Genomic DNA, 25,294 nt, shown 5'->3' on the forward strand with positions numbered 1-25,294 from the left:
TGCTTAAGGCCAAACAAAAACATAACCCGTGTGGCAAACTCCCTTACTCCAGTCAGAAAGAGGCAATGATATTAAAAATGCTACTGTAACAAAGGCCTGAGGCCAAGGCATTTGGCCTTACACAGCATGGAAGAACACCTGGAGAGCCTGGCAGCATCTGGTAACTCCAATAAATCTTATTCCACGCCATTCCCTAGACATCATTTAATCAGTCAGAGGTTCCCTCCCCTCCACCCCCTTTTTATTTCATGTTTCCAAATACATAATTTAGTAATAAACTCCCACTGCTGGCTGGGCATCAGCTACTTTTCTCAGCTGAAGAGCAGGATTATTTTTATACAAATCAGGCATTCAACTGAGAGATGGGTCACCTCCTCTTGCACATCCAAAAATCCATTTACCCTAGTGTTAATTCACTTAAATACTCTACATAAGCTCTACACCACACAGAAATACAAGTAGTGACTTGCATTAACTCACTCCGAACAGCAGGCTTAAAGAAAGATTCTGGTACTCTTTTTCCCCCAGTTAAGTACTAAAAACTAAGAAACCCCTTCCTAACAAAAGGAATACTTCTCTTTCAAAAATTTCCCACTACAACACTGAGCTGCCTTTATAGATGTACAGAAGATAGTGGTATCTTCTATAATATATAGATATCAAAGACTATTAGACCTTTGTTTTTTTCCAGTCGCTTACAGCTATAAACAAGATTTCACAGAGCTCCTACTCACATTAACAATAAAAAGCTTACTTTCTTAATGCTGAAGTCTTACTAAGAAATTAATGTGCCAGAGCATTCTGGATTATGTATTTTAAGACTTGCTTATAGAAAACACAAAAATGCAGCACAAAAGAAACAGGGGGGCTCAATCTATCTTTGCTAAGTGCAGGAAGACCACTGAAATAAGCTGATGGAAGTTAAGATTAGAGGGGAAATAAGGCCATTCCACTTGTTCCAAGTTTAAGTTACTCCATCCGTTCTACACACAATCCTCTTACCATAAAAATCTTGGGACAGTCAAAGGTTCTGGGAAGGCAGATGATTTAATTTCAAGAATGAAGATTTCATAGAAACACTATATAAAATTAATGTATTTCACTGCCAACATCTATCACTGAGTTTAGCAGTCAGATTCCCTTAGGTACTTTAGTATATCCAGTATTAATGCATACATTTGAAAAAAAAATCAGACCTCTGCACTGAAGAACACAAACTATAACAGCAGGCACCTTACAACTACTGGGCAATTCCTTTGTCGTTATCTAAGGAGCACATAGGATCTTCTATGGTATTCCCTTGTGTTTAGTTAAATAAGTTGGTACATATTGCAATGTCTACTCTGATAATACACATCCACATATGTACATAAAAATACAGACAGATAAGAAATGCACCAAGTCCTGTTCTGGGTTTCACAGATGACAGAACTTCTACACTGCAATACTGTGGTATTAGCCAACCTGTTTTGGACCTTTCATTCCAATATCAACGACATGCTGAACTAATGAAGTCAGCTAACTATACTTCCTGAATGATATATTTTTTTTTAATCGTCATATAGAATTCCTAGTAGGGATGCTATAAAGTCTTGGATTAAAGAAGATATTGTTCAGTGGAATTGTGCAAATTGTGCAAATAAGATGAAACATGTTAGATGTTACTTAATTTACTCAAAGCATTTAAACGTAAGAAGCAGTTATGAGAATCAACTCCCAAAGCACAGAGCTGACAGAAATTGGTCAAAACAGAGTTGCTGTCTCATAACAGCTCTTTGGGTATCTTTAAAAAATGACTGATGTAACCGAAGAGAAACATGAAAGAGAAGATCAAGAGAAAAAGAGATAATCAAGCTCAACACAAACTAGAATGTCTTTTCATATGAATTTTGTCTTTGAAACATTTAGTTCTTTTATCCACCTTTTTTTCAAGCCAGCAATCAGCACAGCTGGATAGAACAATCTCCCTAGGGCAGCAGTTACTATTAATGCTACAAGACCTACTTGAACCTATAATTTTGCTATATCAAACTACATGTACTTGCTTGCCTGCTTTTCAGGATTCAGGTTAAACATTTATTTCATCTTCCCTTTATCTTAGCCTTACTTGGAAACAAGATGACTAAGAATGTCTCAGGTTCTAAACTTTGCAACCTCATGCATTTAATTTCTTCTGAATCCCCTAAACCAGTGGCAATACACAAGGCAGAGCATACACATTAACAGGCTACATCTACTCAGCTTCACACACTCCCATCTGCCTGTCAATGGTGGCAGCCTTAAAACCTTTAAAGCTTTGAAAGAGGCCGAGAGCACTGGAAGACTGCAGCTTTCACTAGGTCATCTGGATTCTGAGACATTACCCTGGCTCCTGAAGGAACTTTAGTAGATGAAATTCAGAACATCTTGGCCTCTGGAGGGCAAGCTGCTCTCTTTTCTCCTCTCCAGACAAGAACTGGTTAAAGAAGAGAGGAAAACCCTTAGGAGTACATAGCCAGGGTGTTGATGACATTCCTTAGAAGGAGAGCAGGAAGGATTTGGCATGTGTTTCCCTCCTCCTTCCCTCCCTGATATGAATGCCATTCACCTGAAATATGAGACGCAAAATAAAGAGGTGGCAGTGAAAAATAAGTCGACATTTCCCAACATCCTCAGTGTTTCTTTCCATCTCTATTAGAATGCATCTACCTTTGACTCTCTTATGTGAAATAGAGGCAATTACACTGGATAAAAACAGCTTTAGCTTATCCTCAGTCTCTTGTAACCAGAGATTTCAACTGCATAATGAAATCTAGACTATCACTGAGCAAGTTAACAAATGCCTCTCAACTCAAAGTGACTTTGATTTTCAGTAGTTCTTCTCAAGTAAAGTTGACCTAGTGAATAACAAATCCCCTCACCACAAGAAGCTGGGGTGTCAGTATACCTACCCAATACGTTTTAGCCTAACCTCATGCCTTAAGCAAAATGTTGCAAACAAGAATTCAGATCCCAGTGTCAGACTCCAAACACCCTGCAGTGCAACTCGCAGCACATGCTATGTAATAGTATGTTTTTCTGGAATAAAACTAGTAATAAGGCAGTCTAGCCATGCAGCACCACTGCTTTTGCTCACAAAAATCCCTTATCTTTGCAATGTTCTTCCAGCTTTCTTCTGAAATAGTTTCAGACCATACACTCCATTTTTGTAGTAAGGCACATATCCAATTTAAAACATCCCAGGTTTTGACAAGACTCCCGTTTGGCAATCTCATCTCAAGAAGGGGAAGAGTGTTATATTCACCCAGCACAGAGAAGCACGTGTACACCCTATGGACGTACAAACTATAATGCAGAAGTCTTTAGTCTCTTGTATACTTTAGTTATGCTACTTAGTGAAAACAGCGTTACAACATTATGCAACTTTTCTTTCACCCAGACGGTGGCACTTATTAAAAAAAAATCATCTAAATTTATTTTTAGAAATTCCATGACAATCCATTTACTCTGAAGAGTCCAACAAGAACAACTAGTAAGTCAGAATCTTAAGCAAATGGCTACATATAAACACACCTTCAACTTGCCTCTATTGTTCAAGGCTGGAGAAGGCTGTTCAGCCTCAGCACATTGCAATTATTAATCTTAACCCTGGTAAGAAAGCATTTTGTTTGCAAATACGTACTTGAAAACTTTGTCTTTGTCATAAACTGGTGGGTTTATCGCTATAGGCAGTTTTTCCTTGTTTTCTGCTAAAATAGCCTAAAAAACAAACAAAAAAGTCCCACAAAAAGTTAATACTAGGCAGAATAAGTGAGCAGCCTTAGGTCAAATTCCACAATATTCAGCGGATATGAACAGCAGCTTAGACCAAACTGAGTTTCAAAGTGTGCATAATCAGGTTTATAAGAGAAGTGATTGAAAAACAACATAATCTTTATGGAGAAGCTACAGGTAAAATATTCTGTATGACTCAATGTTCATCCAAGTGTTTTATTAGCAATAGCCTGTTGAAATTTTCTGAAATTGTAAACCTTTACAGATAATTTTCTGCAATTCCTTATCTCCATGTAAGTATTTAAATACATGTATACAGGTGCATTTGTAGTCACCATAAAAATGACAGTCCATCTGCATGTCTCATTGGTCCGTTGTCTTCAGCACAACAGAATTCCACCAAAGCTGCATTTTGAGAAATATATTATGTTGTGTAATACGTTGCTCAGAAAAAAAAAAAAAAAAATCAGTACAAGAGCAGAGGCAGAAGAGAATCAGAAGTGAGAGGCTACTAGTAAAAAAGGAACAAGAAACATGGCTTCAAGACCAGAGCTTATCAACACTGTCAAAGCACCCTGAGAAATTCCTGTTTCTCCTAAGCATTAAACAAAATATCAAATCACAGATGATTTTATGCAGTAAAAGACAAAGTTACTGTATTTCCAACAAAATGGAAGATTGACCATTTAGCCATGATGTTTTATTACAGATAACTAAAAACATTACAGGAGGCTGGAACCTAATTCTGCTCCTGTAAAAATGAGCAAAAGGCTTTTTGCAGTCTTCAGCAGTAAACATGCTTGAAAAATCTCACTCCATGTTTTACAACACCTCTGACTGATAAAAGGAAATACACAGTTGGATCATTGCTGATACCCTGCCAAAGGAAGTAGCTCACAGAAACTCTTGGGATGGGAGAAGTGCATCTTGAGAAAACAAAGTAGCTGCTGTTCCACAACAGTTCCAGCTGCTGCAGGCTGTCCTCACAAGTTGCAGTGGTGAAATGTCTGTCCAGCCATAGACATACCTCTTTACCTTTAAGGCTGTTATAAGGAATACAATCATACATAATTGGAAAGCATAAACAAAACCACAAATGCAATCAAAGATGTCAGACACCACCTTCTAAAATAGACTGGACAGTACAAATACAAAATAATTCCTGCAGTCACCTAAAAATAGGAAGGGAGCCTGTACTTTTAAGAGAAGACTACAATTCTCAGAACAGTACCAGAGGATTCATTACTGTCTTTTCTCAACTTGAATGCAGGGAGCTGTTGCAGAACATCAACTACTCTAGCCCCTCTAAGAGATACTTCTTCCATCCCAGACACTTCATTAGAAGCTACCTCCCCTGACACCGGTTTCTGCAGTCATTGCCCAATCATTACCCATAGTACCATTTAAGTTACAGCCTTTGCGGTCTGTGTTGGAGACCAAAATCAGGGAACAGAACAAAAAACAGGTAAAAGTTAAGCAACAATGTTGCTGCAACAGCCTGTGATTCTTTTAAATAGAACACTGAAGCCTTCAGGTTTATTTAAAGGAAAATTAGAATAAAAAAATATAACATCCTTAGCTACAGTAAAAACCAACAACACAGCCCATTTAACAACAAATGATTATTTGCACATAGTAGTAAAGCAGTTGCAGAAATTGTACAGTGATAGCAGCAAACAATTTTGAAACAGTATGACTTGCATAAACATTTAGAAGCATTTTCACACAATTTTATTTCCCTGCAGAACTGCTGGCTCATGTATTAATGCTTTAAACAGATCTCTGAAGTTGACTGTACTTTTTTCAGCACGCAGCTCTGCTTATGTGAAAATAGGGGAATTTAGAAGCGTCAGCAACATGGTATCTCTTTCTAGCTATGTCCCTTTTGGTGTTTAAGGATGTGCTATGCCCTAAGCTATTCTTCACTGGTCTGTCACCAGTTAAGACTTTAATCTACAGCTAAACATTCTAGAGTAAAAGAAAGCTCTGTTGGTTGGTTCTAGCACTGATATTTTGCTGTCACCTCTTCTCAATAGCTGAGTGGCAGAGACACAGTAAAGAAAAAAAAAAGGGTATTTTGAGAAGATGTTTTTAAGGTGGGGTAGTAAAGGAGGATACTGTTTGCCCATTTGCCACACAGTTCTTCAAGTTAACTTGATCATCACAAAACAGAATTAAAACACATGCAAAAATTTGCCTTATCTGAGATCCTGGCACTTTTGCCAAGAGAACACCTGTAAGACATAAACTGTGGGTGCATTGTTGTTCCTCATCTGTAAATGCAAAGTACATCTATCCCTCTTCCAAAAATGCAAAATCCCAACCAACCAATCTGACTTAGGTTACAAGACAGCCCAGCTACTTTGAGTGTATACCTTTACTTCGCAGACGCGGGTTAACTTCATTTCTGACTAGATATTGTTAATAACAAGCTGGATCCAGCACTTTCTGCCTATTCTCTACCATAAGAAACACATAGTTGGGGTACAAATTCATCTTCAAAGCTGCATTTTGATTGCTATTAGTGGCAACTACAGCATCCTCATAGGCATCAAGTTTCTTCATTTTTCTTAAAAAGGAATCTCATGCAGACTTCACTCTTGAAAAGGAGATTCCAAACATTTCACATCCTTAAAATATCACAAACCTTAGTAGAAAGGAGAGCTCAAAACAAAACAGACAAGTACTTTGTAACAGTGCTATCAAATTAAAGATGTCTCTGCTCCAACATTTAATGGTTCTAAACCATGACATTAAATGAGTAGCCAGGCTGAAAAACATAACCACTCCTAAAATACTAAAATATTTCTGTAATTCAAGACCAACCAGAAGTGCTACCATAACAAATCCAATTGGTAAGCCTATTAGACAATGTATCAAATATCTAACTGGGAGGTGGGTACCTCCATATGAAGTACATTGTAGCATGCTTATATAAAAAAAAAAAGTTACACAATACTGCAGTAACATATTAGAACTCATTTGTGTTGCTTCAGTTTTTAAACAGTTAAATATTATATGCGAGATTTCTTCTCTCACCATGCTTTCTTTGAAATAATTTTTTTTTATTTAATAACTATACTCTGAATCAATCTTTAAGCCTAAGCAGCAGCAAAATCAGAATTCTTGCAATGTTTTTTTAGACACTGCCTCTTCTTAAAAGAGATAAAACACAAGATTAACTTGTTAAAATTATACCTGGTAATGCTCATCTGATGGCTCTGGTGTAAAACAGTTGACATCCAACACTTCAGTAGGCACCCATGGTAACAAAACACACTTCCTGATCAAGCGATCTGTTTCCCCATAAGCATAATCACGAGTCACTTCGTCTGCAGCAAAACAAGGAGAAACACTAGAAACTGCCTTTCATTCTCCACTGAAAATCTTCCTCATGGCATATCACATATATGACAGTCGAACAGTTAATAACACCACAACTTCTGTTATTTAAATGTAAAATCATAGATAATTAAAGAACTACATTAAAAAGCATATTGTTTAGGATGCAAAAATTAGTCTGAAACTATTAGTCAAGAGAGTTGGACACTTATCTCCTCCACATGATGGGGGCATAAGGTGGCCCCCAACCAAGATTACAGGAGTAAATCTTTGACCTGGCATTTCCCAACTTCCAGTACTTGAATTTCTGACTCAAAGCTACAAACAGACTTTTAAGGAAATTTTATTAAACTCTCAGATGACTGAATCAGTAGTTTCACTAAGACAGTGATGCAAGATTTAAGTTCTCTGTCAATAAAACTTCAGCAACATTTTTGGACTGATAAAGGCCTTACATAAATTACAGAATTATCAGGCAGAGAACTTTTAAATTTGATAGCATTACAAGTATGCCATCATTTTGGTCTTAAAATATTTGTTCTACTGTGAAGTGCTCAATGATTTGTAAGAATATGGCCTGTCTTCTATTGTGAGCTTAAAAAAAAAAAACCAAACAAACTCAGACACGCACTTACCACCAGTTTCAAGGTCTCTCAAAGGCCAGAGAACAGTGTAAGCAATTTGTTGAGGCATATAAAACAGAGGTGCTGTTGCAAAACTAGGCTGATCTGAATGCTGAATGCGTGATCCAAATTCATCCATAATGTACCAGACAGGAACCTTCTCCTCTGCAGTCTGTACAATTAAAGAGTGAGACATCCTGCACATATCAACTGTTAGAAAAGCACTGCAAGACAGAAGGCCCTGGCAGCACCCCCTACACCATTTCTCTGTTTCCTACTCTAGCCAAGATTGTGAGCAGGTGCTAGGTACAGAGTAACACTTCCATCCCTACAACTCTGGGGCTAAGCCAGCCTAGCATCCAGCCACTGCTGGGAACAGCCTGTTTCCATCTCAACTGCACAGTCCCATCCTCTTTCTTATGTTACTGCTATTGATTACCAGACTTGCCTCCCCTCTACCAAACTAGCCAGTTCAGGGAGCTAAACCAGCAGAATGCTGTTTGGTTTTTTTGGTAGGGTTAGTTTTCCTGCAGTTTCTATCAGAACCAGTTCACTACAAGGACGAGCTGGAAGTTTACAGCCTAAGAGTAAACGAGACCAGAACTGCCCCTGCAACAAGAGCTGGCTCTAAGAGTGTTGAGGCTGCATCACCAAACTACCCCTTCCTGCAACACTTGTCATAATAAAATGCTAAATGAATGAATAAACCTTAAATTGCTGGCTAGCACTACTGTCACCCTTTTACAGATGCAGAAATGGAGGCACAGAGATTAGGCTTAAGATATTCAAGCAGCCCAAGGCCAGAAAGGGGAACAGAAGACAAATTCAGTTACAAGTTGAATTAATTGTCTTCCAGGAAAGCACTTTCCAAGTGGTAAAACAAATAATTCCACCTGACTCACAAGCCATTCATGACAATTAGATGGGAAACAAGGACATAGGATAGGAAGATGGAGAGATACTGTTCAGATCTCCCTTTTATTCAAAGAAAAAAACCCAAACCAAAAACACTAAGAAAAAAAGAAAGCAGTCAGAACTAATCCCTTTTTCAGGGATTTTTCAGGTCTAATACTACTGTGAGCTAAGCTGATACCTTAATTGATAAAGGTGTCTACTCCAGGGAACAACCTCAAGCCCCTGAGTTAAGAGCTGCAGGCTGGTCATGCTCACACTGCTCAGAGTTAGCCCTGCCCATTCTGCACAGGGCTTGGCCCAAAGAATTTGCCTGTCTTCTCTTTAATCCAAAATACTCACAATAGCCTAGGAGGTACATTGCAGCCCCTATAAAAGTTTTTAACTGAACCCTGAGGGTTGTATTCCCTCATAAATGGCACATATGCACTTGAGAGTGTTTGAAGACTCAAAAACTGCTGGTACAGTGCTGAAGGACTACGTAGGCCAGAGGGACCAAACGTGGTGTGGTCTTATCCACACTACCTAAAAGTAGCAGTCCTTGGAGTAAGCTATGCCAAGAAACTTAGGCTCCATCTCGAAGCTAGTTGGTTCTCACCTGAGGGTGAGCTAATATTTACACAGTACAGCCAATCAGTTGCCAAATACAAACCAGGAAGTTATCTGACAGCATAGATATATCCCTGATATGTAAAGCACTCTACACAGGTGAGGAAAACTGTGAGCACAGCTGAGACACACACTTTTATGTGAGACAGTTGATTCATGAGAGGTTCTTTCCTTCACTATGAGAAAGTTTGAGCAGAAAAAACTCACATAACATACAAGCAGATCTTCCATCTTCTAGCTCCCTTCTTTAGCAGCAGAGTCTTCTCCTTTCTATAAAACCCCCCTCAAAGTTCTCATCAGAAAGCTGGCAGCAGGCCACTGTGCATTTTAGCCCTACGTGGCATTTGCTCTCCTTCCAAGTAGAAGTTTACTCTGAAATACCTGTAAAGGGCCTTTTTTGTATTGAAAATATTAACAGCCATATATCGAAATGTCTTCACTCAGGATTGCTCAGAACTTTTTAGCATCCTAATTAGGCTTTAGATACTTACCCCTTGAGAAAGCTGGTAGGTCTGATTGTATTTCCACATTTCCCGCAACACCTGCTCAATACTGCCCTCATCTGGGATCTCTCCGTGAAAGTCGATTCCCATGAGATTTGTCATTCTGTGCAGTAAGCCGGGTACGTGAAGCAGCTGCTGACGGGCATGTTCGACACGGTAAGTCCAGGCATGGTCGATAAGGAAAATGCTTAAAGAGAATTTTGGTAGCATTACAACGGTATATTTTTACACATATATAGCCAAATGTTCTGTGAATAAGAGCTACATTTCCTTGTAGATGGTTTGATAACTAAGTCTTCTCTTACTCCCAAAGTCACTCCCAGAGCACACATGGTGACATTACAGGTTAGAACAACTTCCCAGCAGTATCTTACACTCTGCTTTTGTTCTAGAAAGCTTATTATGCATTATTTAGTATTGCCATGAAAATGGGGAGCAAACACATAACAGGGCACTTAGTTTGTAAGCCCGGGTCCCTTTAAAGGGTGGGAACACGAGAGTTTCTTCCCTTTTGATCATTATTAACTCCAGTGCATCAACCTGATATTCTTGCCTGAAGAAGGAAAACAATACATTATTTTGCAAAAGTATTCAAGGACTTTGTTAGCCATGAGCTCTGTGACATCTACCGTCATCTGTAAAACTAGGTGGAGGGATCTGATCATTAAAAGCCTTTATCATTTGCTATTAAAAAAAAAAAGGATTAAGTTTTTTTGGTTGTTTCTCCTTGGGTTGTTTGGGGTGTTTCCACCCCCCAGTCTTTTTAGAAAAAAGTGCATTGTTTTAAAAGAATTACCAATCTAACCCAAAACAAAAATCATACACAACCGGCACAGCTTGCCTTGACAAGTTTAACCCTTGTTTAGGCTGCCTGATTTTTACAGAAAACACATAGCTATTCAAACAGAAGGGTTCTCCACATTTGGTTATATCCTCTTACTGAACCAAGTCAGAGAAGAATCTGAATTCTACTTGCTAAAAAAAAACCCAACACAACAAACAAACAAAAAAACCAAACCCACCCCTCCTGAACAAAACCACCCCACCACCCACATTTCAGAAAGCTAAAAACAAGTCAGCTGTCACGTACACTGAGTATCCTTGAACAATTATTGTATCTCAGATTCCACATACAGAAGAAACCTCATTTAATCTTAAAATTAAAGACTCCAGAGAATGCTAAGGTCAAGCTCTTCGGAAATCTGTTAGCAAACAGGTGTGCTGGTGCTCTGCTCCTACATTCCCACACATCTGAATGCTGCAAGGAAGCCCAAGATTATCACAGGAGCTGTTTTGAACTTCAAGTGTGTTCTCAGATTTAGAAAGGCAATGACTTAGGTTAAAGCAGGCATGTAAAGGCAGATACCTACGCTCTATGCTGGTTTTACTCATCAAGGCTAAATTTAGATTTTTAGACTTTGTATGTTTATCTAAGACCTAAAAAGTATGAAAGTTCTGGCAAAAGAAGTTTTATAGAACTGAGCAGAATTGTTTTTAGATCTCCAGCAGAATTGCCTTCATCTCACTGCCATTTATTTATATATGACAAATAGCCTGTTCCATGTTTGAAATCAGTAAGAACACAAAAAGCTGTGTGGTAACACTAAGTTCTTTCTTATGGTACTTTTTTCTAGTGTTATAATTGCATACTAGTCTCATATTCACGACAGGTAAGCTGATTCTGAAGAAAGTCAACAGTAACTTGATGTATTCAATTATATACATGTGCAATCACATGATCACACCCTTGAATTATATTTTAGCCAACTGGCGGAAATGTAATAGTCCATGGATCATTACTTTGAAGCTGCTTAGCACCTCCTTAGCCTGAGATTTGTGAAAGTCACAGTTATTTCTTAATTTCTTTTTTTTCCAAGGGCACACAGTCTTGCAGGTGCAAAGTATTGTTTTGTTTCTCCAGAATTCATTTCAAGGTTGCCTTTTCCCTATTTTCTCCCTCAGTTTACTAAAATCAATTTCTAAGCATCTTCCCGCATGATTTAAAACGGAACAATGTTAAGATACTTGCACTGCTAGTACCCTTTGCAAGATGTGCCTCATAGCATGCACCTTTCCTCAAACAGGCAGCTATGTCTTATAGTAAGAAAAGAGGATTTCTGAATAGGATCAAACAAGTTTTAAAGCAAACTCTCTGTATCATTTTAGGGGTTAAGACTACCCAAAGACTGAATACTAGTTCTGAAATCACTACTCACCTATTGGGATTGGAGGCTTGAAGCCCATTCTCATTTGTTACAATAACTTTGAAACATGGTTCATTTCCAGGATTTGGTTTCTTTTTAAATTCTTCTTCCATTTCTTCATCATCATCTTCTTCCTCATCTGCCTCTTCTACTTGCATTATCCCGAAGTAGTCACCAGCATCAAAAACCTGAGATGGAAAATGCACAAAGTATCAAGCAGCTGGTTGAGGCAGTACCCTGATACACATTAATGCAACACTGAAATGCACTTGTAGACAATGTTGACCTGCAATCTGATAAAATTGGCATTTTTAACTTAACAGATAAGTGAACAACAGTATTTATTCTTCCGCATTTTAATAGAGCAGTCTGTCTGGGAAGTTTCTTTAGTTAATATTGGCAGGAAGCTTTGCTGGTTTCTTTGGTACCAATAGGTCTACTGACGATCATCTATTAGTTTAACTCCTCATAAAGAATTTTAGAAGCTGAAAACAGAATACCTTTGCTCAACTTTGCTAAAACCAAGAATTTAAGACCTGCAAAACCAGGTGTTACCCAGGCTCCACAACTATACTAAAGTACATTAAGGTCCCTGAAGAAAAAGAGCTCTTACCAATAGAGTTCTGAACCAGTTAAGAAATCTCAGCATGTTTCCCCCTCTCTTTTTTCCCTACAAAAGGAACTGCCTGTGCTCGCTCACCTCCAGATGAGTTAGAAGATTCCCTATACTGCTGCAAGTTAAGGTCTATACACTTGCCTCCACTAATGTGTTGAAAGGGGTTTGTTTACATTCTTGCCTACTCTAGATGGAACACTTTCATCTAGAACCTACATAAATTAAGTAGGTTACTATAGAAGTTTCCCTTCTGCCCAAAATCTTGCCAAATGGTGGGCTTGCATATCTTTTGCAGAATCAAGACTCTGCTGACAACTTTCATTATTTCAAAGTGAACATATGCTTTTAAGAATTTAAAAAAAAAAAGTGTAAAGCCTCAGAAGACTTACCAAAATAACTCCCTCTGAAAGGATTTGAAAAGTCACTCACACTCTATATAATGAACCAGGCAGGAGCAGACAAATCATTTGCCTCAATCTAATCTCACTAGAAAGTAGCAGGGAGGGAGAACGACCTAGAAGCGTGACCTCTAGAGTTACTGGTTTAACATGCCAAGCCCAGGTACACCTAGCCTCTGACACCACATTATTAGAAGTCATTACTTCTGGATATCGACGACTTATTAGCTATAAAATCCCAGTGGCAGCAACAAGCTTTTACTTGAACAAGGGAGTGTTCCTTCAGGATAACTATTTCGGCTAAGCCTGAACAGAAGGGTAAGGAAATCAACTCCCCATGTGTAAAGCAAGGCCACCTAGACAAAGCAGATAGAAGCCCAAAGACATCTAGCAAGGGGGGAAGACAGCAGGGAAACACCTGCTTCAGATCTTAAGCCCACAGCACGGTATCATAGACCAGATCCAAGTGGAGAAGTGCCTGAAATTCCCTTCTGAGGAGCACGGAATGGTATTTTCCTTTGGGCTGGGGGGTGGAAAAAGAAGATGCCAGCAATATGTTCGCTAATTCCACATAAACATTTTTCTTAAATAAAATTATTTTGCAAGCCACCTCACTGGAGATTAAAAATACACCTTTTTTTTTTTTAATCAGAAACTGACTTACTATCTTCCACTTCAGCAGGCATCAAAATAGCTAGCAGTTCTAATTTGTTTCTAGTTTTCCAGTTTAGCTAGAAGAGAACATTACTCAATAGTAAGCAATATCACAACCTCTTGCTGTTACAACAGTAGCCACCAACATTTCTTTAAGTCTCTGCTCGGTTGCCTGCAAAATTCATAGTCATTCACGTAACTGCAGGCAGGTCCCAGCAAAAGCAAGAGTCCTTCCTTGTGCAGCCATCAGTGGTGCTCAGAATTTATTTTCCTCAGGTTAGCTCCCAGCTGGATCAGCTCCCTTATCTGGCTCACTGCACAAGCGCTAATCCCAGCCCACGGCAGGCAGCAAAAAAGTGCACCAAGGCACATGCACATTCCATTCCTCCCTGAAGTGACACTTTGCTGCTCCATCAAGGGCTGTCCTCATCAAGCTCATTAGCTAGCAGAAGAAACCACAGCCAAGTGACTGGAAGTCTTTAGAAAATTAAAACCGCGAGTGTGATTCACTGGAGTCCACTTGACACCTTTTACAGTATGGTGCTATGTATGCTTTCTACACTTAACATTTGTGTTAAGGAGTTTGTAAGAGGTGAGCCAGCTGCTGACTTGGAGGTTAGCCTCCACCCACCACAGGCTCCAACCGTTTACAAACACACCCATGATGAATGTTAATTTCAGGTCCTTGTACAACTAAGGGAAGCAGTTGGCTTCATATTTTATTAATTATCAACTCAAGACCTAAAAATGAAGGGATTCCAAATCCTCTAAGCCAAAGTTTTGATCTCTCCCTCCCACACAGGATCAGTTGCATGAGATTGTACCAGTTGTAGTTAGCAAAAACTCTCCACTTTTAATACCTTTTCAGCAGAATTATGCTAAAAAAATTTCTCCTTGAGAATTTATAACCTTGAAAAGGTGAATTAGGTGTAGTCTTCTGAAGCAACTCATACTTCTTTGAGCAGCAGCTCAAGACCACCTTAATCAGTGGCTGTTTGTGAGGTGGTTGGTTTTTTTTAAATTCATAATTGATAATGCAAACAGTTCAGTAATGAACTGACTGACCAGTTTGGCAGAAGCACCTGGTTGGCAGTGTGGACACACAGCCTGTTGAGCAGGTGGATGCCACTGTTCTCTTCTCTTCCTCCCTCCCTTTGAGAGAGTCTGTCACACTGTGAACCTGGTAACACAGCTGCACCATTAAAGGAATCTTCAGCTACTTAAGGCAAATATCAGCTGGAAAAGATCACACCACCAATTTGAAAAGTATAATCTTTTGCTTGGAGCAGAATAGGGAGAACTCACATGAAGTACTCCACCAAAGTAACAATCTCTAGAAGACAGCAACACATTTCCATGGCACAACTATTTGCAAGAAAACATGCTTGGGCAAAATCTCTCCCCTCTTCATATTCAGGTGCAGTTCCAACCTAACAAACCCAATGAACCAGAGACTGTGATAACAAAGCAGACACATCATGACAATTACCACGCACAGGCATCTTCAGTGAATACCTTTTAGGCACATGGCAAACTGCTCTGAAGGCCACAGGTAGCCTCTGAGCAACAGCTTGCCCTCCCCTGCTCTGGAAAATAAAGTCCAGTAGTATTGATCATGCTGCATTCCTTCCAGTAATTAATTAAAAGCCTCCATTTCTAACTGGGATGAAACTCTAAGCAGTCCTTTGCCAGAGACATTTCAGGGCCACAAAAATCTTGCTGCAATACACAGAAGCCTGCCACAGCTTAGCATACGGCTGGCATAGAAGAAAAAAGATTATGAATAGAATTAGATGCAGGTACTGTGTTTCTCAGGCTTATAACCAGGCTATACATAGTTTCTTCAGTAACGTAAGAAACAACCACTATATTGAAAATAGAATTTTAGTGTTTATAGTAAATTATTACAAATGCATATGTTTTGTTTTTCAAGTTTCTGCCAGAAATGCAGAACAATTTGCCTCCCAACAGACGCTGAATGCTAAATGCAAAATAAATAGATAAAAGCAGGTTTCTTGATCTGGCAGATATACCATATTTTGAACAAGCAATCCAATTTAATTCATGGTTACATAATGCTCTCAGAAGGAAACCTGCTCCAGCAGATCTCAAGGTAAATGGAAAAAAATAAAAACAAAAACCCTCCACTGCTCTCGCAGGCTTTAACATACACATAGGAGGGAGGGTGCATTCACTCTGTATGTTAAAGCACATGTGTGTGTGTTGGAAAACAGCTGCCTGGGCTGGGTTCTAGAGGTACTGATGTAAGAGAGATTTTTATCTATATTATGGATGCAAATTTTCCAAGTTCTGTGCTAGAAAGTTTTAATCTTTGCAACAGGTTAGAACAACTGAAAAATTCCTCCCATCTTCACACATGAATCAAGGAGACTCATCCTATGCTCCATGTTGCACTGATTACTAGCCCCTCCCCCCCTTTATTCTTTATTACCTAGACTCCCAAAACATTTTTATCCTTTCCCTTCACCTCCTTTGCTTTCTTTACTGCTGCTCCTCCAGCCACTCCACACAACCCCATTCTAAGTAAGGTACTGTAGCTCTATCTCTACCTTCTCAAGAGCTCATCCCAGTTGACCACACTCCTCACTGTAATTTTCCCAGTCTTCTCCATATTCTTCTGCCCTTCTTCTGGATAAAACCCAGAAGCTGCAACAGTAGAGACAAGCACCATCAGCAGCCTAATTTATCTTTGTAAGTACATTGAAATCATTAAACTTCTCTTTCCACGTGCACTGGAACGCTTAGTACAAAAGAGCACGCTCAGCCACCACTGCAAGCAAAATGAAACAGAAGCAGCAGCCTGCCACCTTAGGGCATATGCTTTCTCCATCCTGCCTTTCGCCATCCTAGCCTCTGTAAAAAGATCAGGACCATGGGTCTCCTCTCACTCTATTGTCTTACCTTCTAAATTTCACACCCCCAACAATGTTGGTAACATGCAAGGGTTTCAGCCACAGGACACAAATCTTAAGCCTGCATTTTGTCACAGTTTGCCAGCTACCTCCAGCTTTCTAATACTGGCATACAGCAGTGCAACAGCTTGCAACTTCAGTTTTCCTTACCAGCTTTGTACTGCCTTCTATTTCATCCTGTTTCAGTACATCCCTACTCATACCTTCCTATTTAAGCAGAGCAGTAGATATTCCCTGCTCCAAGTCACTTGTACATATGCTTGCTAAGAGAGGTATAATATAACAGGAAGTTTGTGACTGGGCATATGCTTGAGTTAATGTAGATTTATTATCTCTGTAATACACATGCATTCCTGTTATTAGCAGTACCAGATACGCAACAGTTAGAAAGCAGCAGGAACATATTCAGACCCTTCCTGACTGTATGTGCTATAAACACGTCCCTCCCGTCCCAACTTTAAAGTTGAGATGGGGAAGAGAAGTGTTCAAGTAATTAGAAATTAGTTTACTTGTACACAGGTGTTAAACTACAGTCCCCTCACCTTCCCCACTGTCCTGTATTTCCTGTTCAAATTTCTCATCCCATCTCGCCTGTTTCTCTACTGCTCATCATGCCCTCCTGCACCCCACTCCCTTCTCTCCCCATACCTTGAAGTTCCCATCAGATCTCTTTCTCTCCCCAAGACTAGAAGTTCACCTCATTCTTATTTCCTTCTCCAGGTAGGCTCCTCCAGACTCCCTGGAGCACTCTCAAGTCTCCAGACAACTAGTTTCAGGTTGTGCCTCTTTCCTGCCTCAGTTCCTTGTTCCTTTACTCCACCAAATCCAAGTCAGCTTTCCTCAACACTGAGGCTGGCTGCATATGTGCAAAACGAAAAAAATTTCTAAATTCAACTTGTGTCTTTACAAGCTCTTTGTTCAAAATGACTCCTTTTCTCAACTTTGTCTCCCTTCCCTTTCTCATCACAAAGCTCCAGAGAGCAAGTGGATGGTTGCTAGAAACATGAGTGAAAATGGATTCTCCATCCTGGAGCTGGCCTGTGCCCCTACACTCCCTTTAGTTCAGAGCCATGTCCAGAGACTCCTGGTGTCAGCTTCAGCTGAAATATACCCAGGCCCTGCAAAGGGATGGTCTGTATGCAGCCTGGGCAGGGCTACAACAGGGGAACTCAAAAAGGCTCACAAAGGCCAATGTCCCCAAATTTATGTCATTGCACATATGAGTGTTGATTTTACAAAGGCTTACAACTTGCCCAAAATTTGGCCTGATAGAAGTCACACAGCACCACCACTCTGAGATGCTCTACAAAGTGGTTCTTGCATTATTATTTTAACCATTGCCAGAACATTCTTCTACCACCATCCCTCTTCTCGGAAAGAGCTGAACAGCTTTTACTGGGATCAAGAATAAATGAACAAACCAACCAGCCAAAAACACTCCCAGAAAACAGCCTGAGACAGGCAACTCGTGCATATGCAAGACGAATTGAGTTAGCTCTGCACAGTTATAAATGACTGAGAACAGGGCAGACCAGTGTGGAAGCAAACTGGGCTGAAGGTTTTAGGACGTATTAATCACCTCTCTCCAATATTGGATCTCCAATTACCAAGATCCCCAAACGCTTTCAAGCTTTATGCCGACAACAATAAGACGAAATCAGATACGCACCATACACCTAATCTCTTTTACGGTCCCAAGCTGCAGCTTCCGTAACACAACCGGCACGAAGCTTTTCCCACCCTCCGCTGCTAAGCAACCTCTTGGTTCTCTTCAGCCCGGCTCGTGTGAGGCGAGCCTGCCCTCCACGCTCCCCTCACCATCGCGGGGAAGGGGGGGGTTGCTTCGCACCCAGCTGGGGAAGGGAGGAGAAGGGACCCCACGCCCCGCCACCGTCTCCTCACCGAGGGAAGCCCCTTCGGCGGGAAACACCGCGCGGGGCGCCCTCCTGCCCCCGGCCCCGCGCGGTGTTTCCCGCCGAAGGGGCTTCCCTCAGCGCCGTTCCCCCCGGCGACGGCCCACGACCACCCACCTCACCACGCAGTTTGCGGCACAGGCTCTCCCAGTAACGCGTCGGGACCCTCGACGCCCGGAGCGCGGCCCCATGCAGGGCCACGAAGGCCGACAGATCCTCCTCACCGTCTCCCGACATGGCCGGGCACCGCCGCTAGCCGCCCCGGCGCAAGCCGGAACACGGCGGGCGGGGGCGGCCCCTAAGTGAGAGGGAGAGAGGGCGGGAAGGCGGGAGCTGCGCGCGCGTGGCGGGGCGTTGCCAGGGGCGGGGCTTCGCCGCGCTGAGGGGAGGTTGGAGCCGTTGGGCGGTCGCTCGCCTCAGGGAGGGCGCGGGCGGTTTCCAGTCAGCCCTGAGGAAAACGGGCCTGAGGGGGGCTTTAGTCTGCTGAGCAGGTGTGGGTTCTGCTCGTGCTTTGTTCTTCTCCAACCCTTAAGCTTTAATAAAATCACAGCATTCGTGGCGTGGTGCTGGCCACAAGATTTTTGAGTTTCCCAATGTTTTGCAATGAAAGGACTTTTCGGGAAGGCCCCAGCTGTAGCCTCTGAAGTGGGTTGCGGGTGGGGCGTGAGGCACCACAGGGGCTAACTGACGGCTACAGCCACGGGAAACGCTCTCTTCGAGTTGTGTGCGCAGAGGAAAAACTGGCACCGTGTACCGTGTCAAACAGCCATTTTTTAAATTAAAGGCTTTTTTTTTAAATTTTGACAAGTGAATTTTAACATACAGGCCTCTCTTAAAAGTCTGTCAGTGTAAGCGGGAGGTGTGTTTTTTGCAAGTGCCTGTAGCAGGGAGGTGGCTTCCCAATATTTTTCTTGGGTTAGAAGACATTTCTAAGAAAATCCATTCATTCTTAAGATTTTGTAGGGAATAGCCTAAACCAGTTTAATCCGAGGCTCCCTAAACATTTACTGGTAGCTTTGGTCTCAACTCAGGTATGGTTATAAAGCTACAAGAGCAAAGCAAGGCGTCTTGACACTGGTGGTTGCTCGGAGCGCAGGCCGGGGCTTTGCTGTGCCTGTTGTGGCTAGCCAAGAGGAGCTGCTGCTGCTGGAGTGCCTGCATTGCTCCAGGGAACGTGGAGCTTTTCCTGCCAGCCTATCCTCAAATCAAGCCAGGATCCCACTTCAGCACTGCTCCTGCTGGCAGCATGGCACGGCACTGGGAGGGGTGTCCTACAGCCCTGGAAATAAAAGGCAGGTTCTTGAAATAGGAATTTAGGGTCAGTAGCTGGTCAAGAAAGCCTCAAATTCACAAAGTGCCATCAGTAGAGAATGCACATGAATGCCATGTTGAAGAAACCTCTTTGCTCACTGCCCTGTCTTGTGTTTTTGGACTGGTGTGCTATATAACTACCCAGAGCAGCAATCCCTCTCTCCACATAATCACAGAGTTAGCAGGAGGAGGGTCTGTATATTAAAGAGCTGTAATAGCTTGGCCAGGCACAGAGAGAGTAGAAAGAGATTAAAAATAATGCCTACGTGCTGTAACTATACATCACCTTTCTGCAGCTGAGGATCTAGCACAATCTTCAGGTTGCATATCTGAATAGTAAATGCAGGCAAATCTTCCTCTTTGCCTAAGACTGTGCCTGCCTCACCACGTGCTGTGTTCCCACACTTCCCCAGCTTTACTGGGATGTCACTAAGGAGACCTACCTGATTAAACAGCAGAAGATAAAAAAATAGTTGTATTTCCAGTGTTCCTTGACTGAGTTCCCACCATGCTACTCTTGAGTTTGAGGATGGTTTTGCTAATACTGTGGTTTGGAAAAAGAGGATGGCTGTGGTGGTGATCTTGCACTAGTATTATGAAGTGTGGAGACTAGATCACTCACCAGTCCTCATGGGGATCTTGCTTACTGAAAAGGTTCCCAATGCCACCCTTCCCTCATTTCTGTCTTTGCCACAGACTCAATGCATGAAGGCATGTTATATATTCACACAACATGATATGGTTCTACACAGACTATATTGAGTATAGCAAGTTACAGGACTTGTTTTTTTGCATAGATTTTGTTCACTACACAAAATGTTGTCTCAGGCTGGGAGTGCTACTACTGCTAATTTGAACTGGTTGGTTGTTTACTTCTTTTTTGCCAGATGACTTCATAAAACCAAGAAAGTTCCCAGAAAATACATAATAATAATTTTATAGTTAAGTCAAACTTTTTAATTACCTAAAAGTCAATCTTTTTTCCCTAGACAGACCAAGAGAAGTGGGACATATTTTCATTTCTTTGTTCAGTAGAGCCACAGTGATCATGCCCTGTCCAGAGGCAAGGGGAATGTGATCCTGTTCCAACATGAGATTTACGTAATTCTTCTCACCAAGTGCAGGCAAGTGCTTTCTCACCGCTTGTTTGCAATTCCACCTCACTTTGGATAGGAGTTCTGGCCACGGGCCAGCTGTCTGTGGTTCCAGGCTCTTCGGGTGAGTTTGCAGGTCTGGGGGCAGGCTACACTGCTGCTGATAAACTCTGAGTAATAATAAAACACAGTCAGAATCACTGGGGTTAAGAGTAGAGAAGACTCTGAGACACAGAAGCAACTGTAAGTGGGCTATTCCCTGAGTTTGTCTAACAGTTACTTAATGCAGTCTTACTCAACTGCTGTGCTTGGCAGACTACCACACTTTTTTGCTGTTTTCCACAACAGGAGTAATTCCTGGAGCAGGGAGCAGAGTCCAGCACTCACCACTCTTCTGTCACCGTTTCAGTTGCCAGGTGCACAGTGAGGCTCTTGGGAGCAATTGTTCCTACTCCGTGGCGTAGATCACCTGTGATGCCAGAGCCGTAGCCCAGAGGTACCACTGTCAGCCTCTCATTATGAAAGAAGGTAACTGTGGATAATCTTTGTAAAGAAAAAGTTACCGCGGTATATTATTCTGATTGTTTTCTTAGGAAAAGTGACTAATTTAAAGTATCTGAACAATGCAGTCCTTACTCAGGCAAAGTACTTGTTAAATTTAATGGGTTACTTTACATAGGTATTTGCAGAGAATGTAAAAAAGTCTCAGCAAGGCTGAGCTTACTAGCACTATCCCAGTCTAAAATAAGAGGATTTAGCCTTCTGGCACTATCTGTAGGGGGCCAACCCATGCAGCTGTTGTGCCTCTCTGTCACAGCAGTCCTGATGACTTATCCACCACTACCTTATTTAGCTCCTGCCCTGTAGCAGCCTGCAGCAGAATTTATCATTAATTAGCATATGTGAAGCAGCATTTGCCCCCAACAAATACAACTAGAGTTTTACAAAGTTTTGTGAGTCTGGCAGTTTCTGGCTTTATTCCAAATGTTTACGGCTATCTGATCCCGATAGATCTGACGTGCATTCCCTGCTTCATTTTCCTGTCGTTTCGTGTTAGAACCTTCCTCTTCGGCAGCATGTCATGGAAATCTCCCAAGAGAGGTAGGGATGTAAGGGGCAGAAGAGACCCTTAACATAGTAATAAAAAGGAGATGAGGGGACATATTTCTGGTGCATTTTACAATAAATGCTCTAATATGTTATCAAAGAAACTATTTGCTTTCAAATAAACAACTTTCTCAACAGTAGAACTAGAACTTCTAAGCATGGAAAGCTGAGATGGGGGCTTAGATGAGAGGAACATCATTTGCCATAAATACTTTATCATAGCTCTATCTGCAAGCCTAAAACCTCATAGATGCTGTTGTAAGAATGCAAAATGTACTCTTCTGCATCAAGATAGCAGTGACTGTGTGTAGCTTTTGCTTACCTGCTTTTGTGGACAAGTGTATTTTTGGGAAGGTACTGCATCCCTCTAACTGCAAGAATCCCCAAAACAGCATTGACTGTATTTTCCACTCACCTGGCAAGGAACCTGTGCAGAGGCAGTGACAGCAACCAGCTGTGAGGCTGTGAGCATGACTCTGTGATGAGCCACATGAGGCTCAGACAGCCAAGGGGTCATCAACTCAGAGCTACAAACTGCAGTGATGTACCAGCATGTAGCTGCACACAAATGCTGCATGTACAGCTGTAGAAAAGATTTCTGCATATGCCATGGCTGGAAGCTGAATGACTGACTGAAGGAGGAGAGAAAAATAAAGCACCGAATTTAGTTAAATTTGCAACACCCACCTGTCAGCTGGAGTCCATCAAAGGCCTTATACGAATTCTCTTTCCCATACCTTGGCTACCATGTGACAGTGGGGCTGCACTGTCCTGTTGTGTGGCTGGGAACCTGAGTGAGGAGGGAAATCCATGTTTTGGTCTTGGAGCAGGTGCCCATGTGAGCGTGGAGTTTGGAAAAAGCCCTGGAGAAAAAAAGCCATGGAGGGCACCTTGCAGGTAGATGAATGATCTTAGCAGGTTGGACTCAAGTCTCTGGCCTAAAAGTCTGACAAGAGATCAGTGGCTTAAGGGTAATAAGCCAAACAAATTGTCTGGCACAAACAATACTTTCACTCATCGTATTCCCCAAGAAATGTATTTACTGCATTTATATTATGTGCTGACATAACATACACTGACAAGTGCAGGTCTTTTCATTCAAAGATGCTCTCTCACTGCTCATGCTGAACTGGGGTGGAGGGAGGCTGCCCTCATAATGAGGGTACAATGAAAAGCCAGCTTGCCAGGCAGCTCCAAGGATCTTCACCTCGTGTCATGTCCATGCAGGCAACCCAGCTTGCTGCCCTTAGTCCCAAGGCACCCTGCTGCACCTCCACAGCCAGTGCTGCAGTTTGTCACAAGCAGTTTGGGTGTCTTCAGAAAGGCAGACGCCTGTTCTTCCCTTTCCTGTGTCTTTAGGCATACATAGCATGTCGTGTAATATATTACTTTTATAAAAAGTATGACTGTTATGTAGGAATACTGTTGTACACAGAATACAAGTGAGCTGGAGGTGATGTTATTCTACACGTTACAAAGGACTGTTGGAGTGTAGCGTATCTCACCATGTGTCAGCAGGCACACAGCAGAGGTGACAACTGGTATGTGTGTCACCTTCATGCTGGAGTGGCTCAGGATGCTGACGGGCCAGGTGCCCACAATCCATCTCCTTGGGCAGTGCTGGGGCTCTCCAGAGCTAGTCAGTGAGGGTTCTCCTCAAATGAACATAAAAAAGCTGTGGCTGGTAATAGTGCTGACTCCTAAATAAATATCATATTGGATAAAATGCAGAGATGGGCACTTACAGTTCTTCTCTTGATTTATGTTTTAAACATAGAAACATGTTGTAGAGAAACTAGTCTGTGGCTACCTAGAGCAAGCGCATCTATGTTTATGCTGCCTGCCTAGCAACATGATAGAATGAAATTTGTTGGGGCAAAAGGCAGCAACAGCAGCAGCAAGCTGCACACAGAGGCAGGAGAAAGCAGGCTGCAGCCCATTATTAGCTTCATGTGCTACAGGAGTTCAAGCACAGCTACATAAAGCAGGAGAAAGAAAATGCACCATAGGCAGGTCACCTAAAAATGTTCTGGGAATAATGTCTGGTTTGCAACTTACATAAAGATTTGGAGACACGTTGCCAGCGATTCACTGCTGACTGCCCATTTAGATGTTATTTTTAAGAAGCAAAAATAGCCATTTATTATGATTGTACAGGACAGACCCCTTCTGTGACACCAGGAGTGAGTCAGTGTTGATGGCTGAACAAAGAGAAGACTAGATCTATGCCCAGTCTGCCTTCAGTTACCTGCTGGGTTGCACCAGAATGCTGTTCATCAGGCCGTTATGTTTTGTGAGCTTGTTGGGAAGTCATGGAAAGAACTGAAATGAGAACGGACCCCTCTGTGATTTCACTAGGCAATGCCTATTTCAGTAAACTAGAATCTTTTACTCAAATGCGCATTGTCACAACTGCTGAACTTTCAATGGCTTTTGCACTTGTAAACAGATACTTCATTACCAGGAATTAATTTGACTTCCAATGACCTTTAGGAACTTTTGAGTTCAGCTTTTCTCTGTCTTTGATAAGAGCTGATTTTTCCTATTACTCCTTTAAAGCTCTGAAGCTGTAAAGACAGCTGAGTGCCATCTCACATGGCACCATCTGTAGCCTGATAAAAGTGATGCTGTATCTTCTTGGCGTGTAATGACGATAACTGCCCGTATTACCTAAGCGGATTGCTATTAGCTGAAAAAGGCAGTAATTGATTTTTTGCAGCCAGTCAGAATGTAGCTCGCTCTCTTCGTGCCTTTCAAACCTGTCAGTGACACCAATAGTTGCTAGTCATACCGATAGTATTTATATCATTTACAACATACATAAAATCAGCAGAGCATACTGTCATATGATAAATGCTTTCTCTTAACAAGATAAACTGCTTACGTGAGAGTATCAGCAGGATACCATGCACTGTGCTGGTATATGAGGTCTCCTGCCTGTTCTACAGTAGGTGGCTGCTGTAGCATTAATAATGCTCTGCAGGCTGTGCTCATCCCCTAACAGCCCCGCTGAGTGACAAACCTGTTACCAGGTGTTATCAATTGAATTAATAACATCTGTGCTTTTTGTCTGACCTAGCGTGCTGTGTACCCTTAGTGGCAACTTGCACTTCTTAAACTGCAAAAGATGATTTAAATCAGATCTGATCTCTTGATGTCACTACATATAGTCTATTTTCTGTCAGTCTGTCATGATCCATTTTCATCATTACTAGCATCAGGAGTTTCACTCAGGCCACTGATTGTTCAAATTCTACACTTGCTTTGTAATCTGGGACTGCAAAAGCATAACTATCATCATAAAATTCAGCAGCAAGGAGGG

At 41.6% G+C, this 25,294-nt stretch overlaps 1 protein-coding gene across 1 annotated transcript in view; it reads right to left on the reverse strand.

The window, feature by feature from the left end:
• The window catches only part of TTLL12 (tubulin tyrosine ligase like 12), a 29,874-nt gene extending 11,112 nt beyond the window's left edge, over positions 1-18,762 (reverse strand). The window contains exons 1-6 of the mRNA XM_052789049.1: positions 18,578-18,762; positions 11,959-12,134; positions 9,731-9,929; positions 7,731-7,890; positions 6,952-7,085; positions 3,662-3,738 (exon numbers count right to left, since the gene is read on the reverse strand). Of these exons, the coding sequence (XP_052645009.1) occupies positions 3,662-3,738; positions 6,952-7,085; positions 7,731-7,890; positions 9,731-9,929; positions 11,959-12,134; positions 18,578-18,697 (866 nt within the window). The 5' untranslated portion in view covers positions 18,698-18,762. The remainder of the gene's footprint in view (positions 1-3,661; positions 3,739-6,951; positions 7,086-7,730; positions 7,891-9,730; positions 9,930-11,958; positions 12,135-18,577) is intronic.
• Positions 18,763-25,294: the final 6,532 nt, after the last annotated feature.

This window comes from Harpia harpyja, chromosome 6 (genome assembly GCF_026419915.1).
Source record: "Harpia harpyja isolate bHarHar1 chromosome 6, bHarHar1 primary haplotype, whole genome shotgun sequence".
NCBI lineage: Eukaryota > Metazoa > Chordata > Aves > Accipitriformes > Accipitridae > Harpia > Harpia harpyja.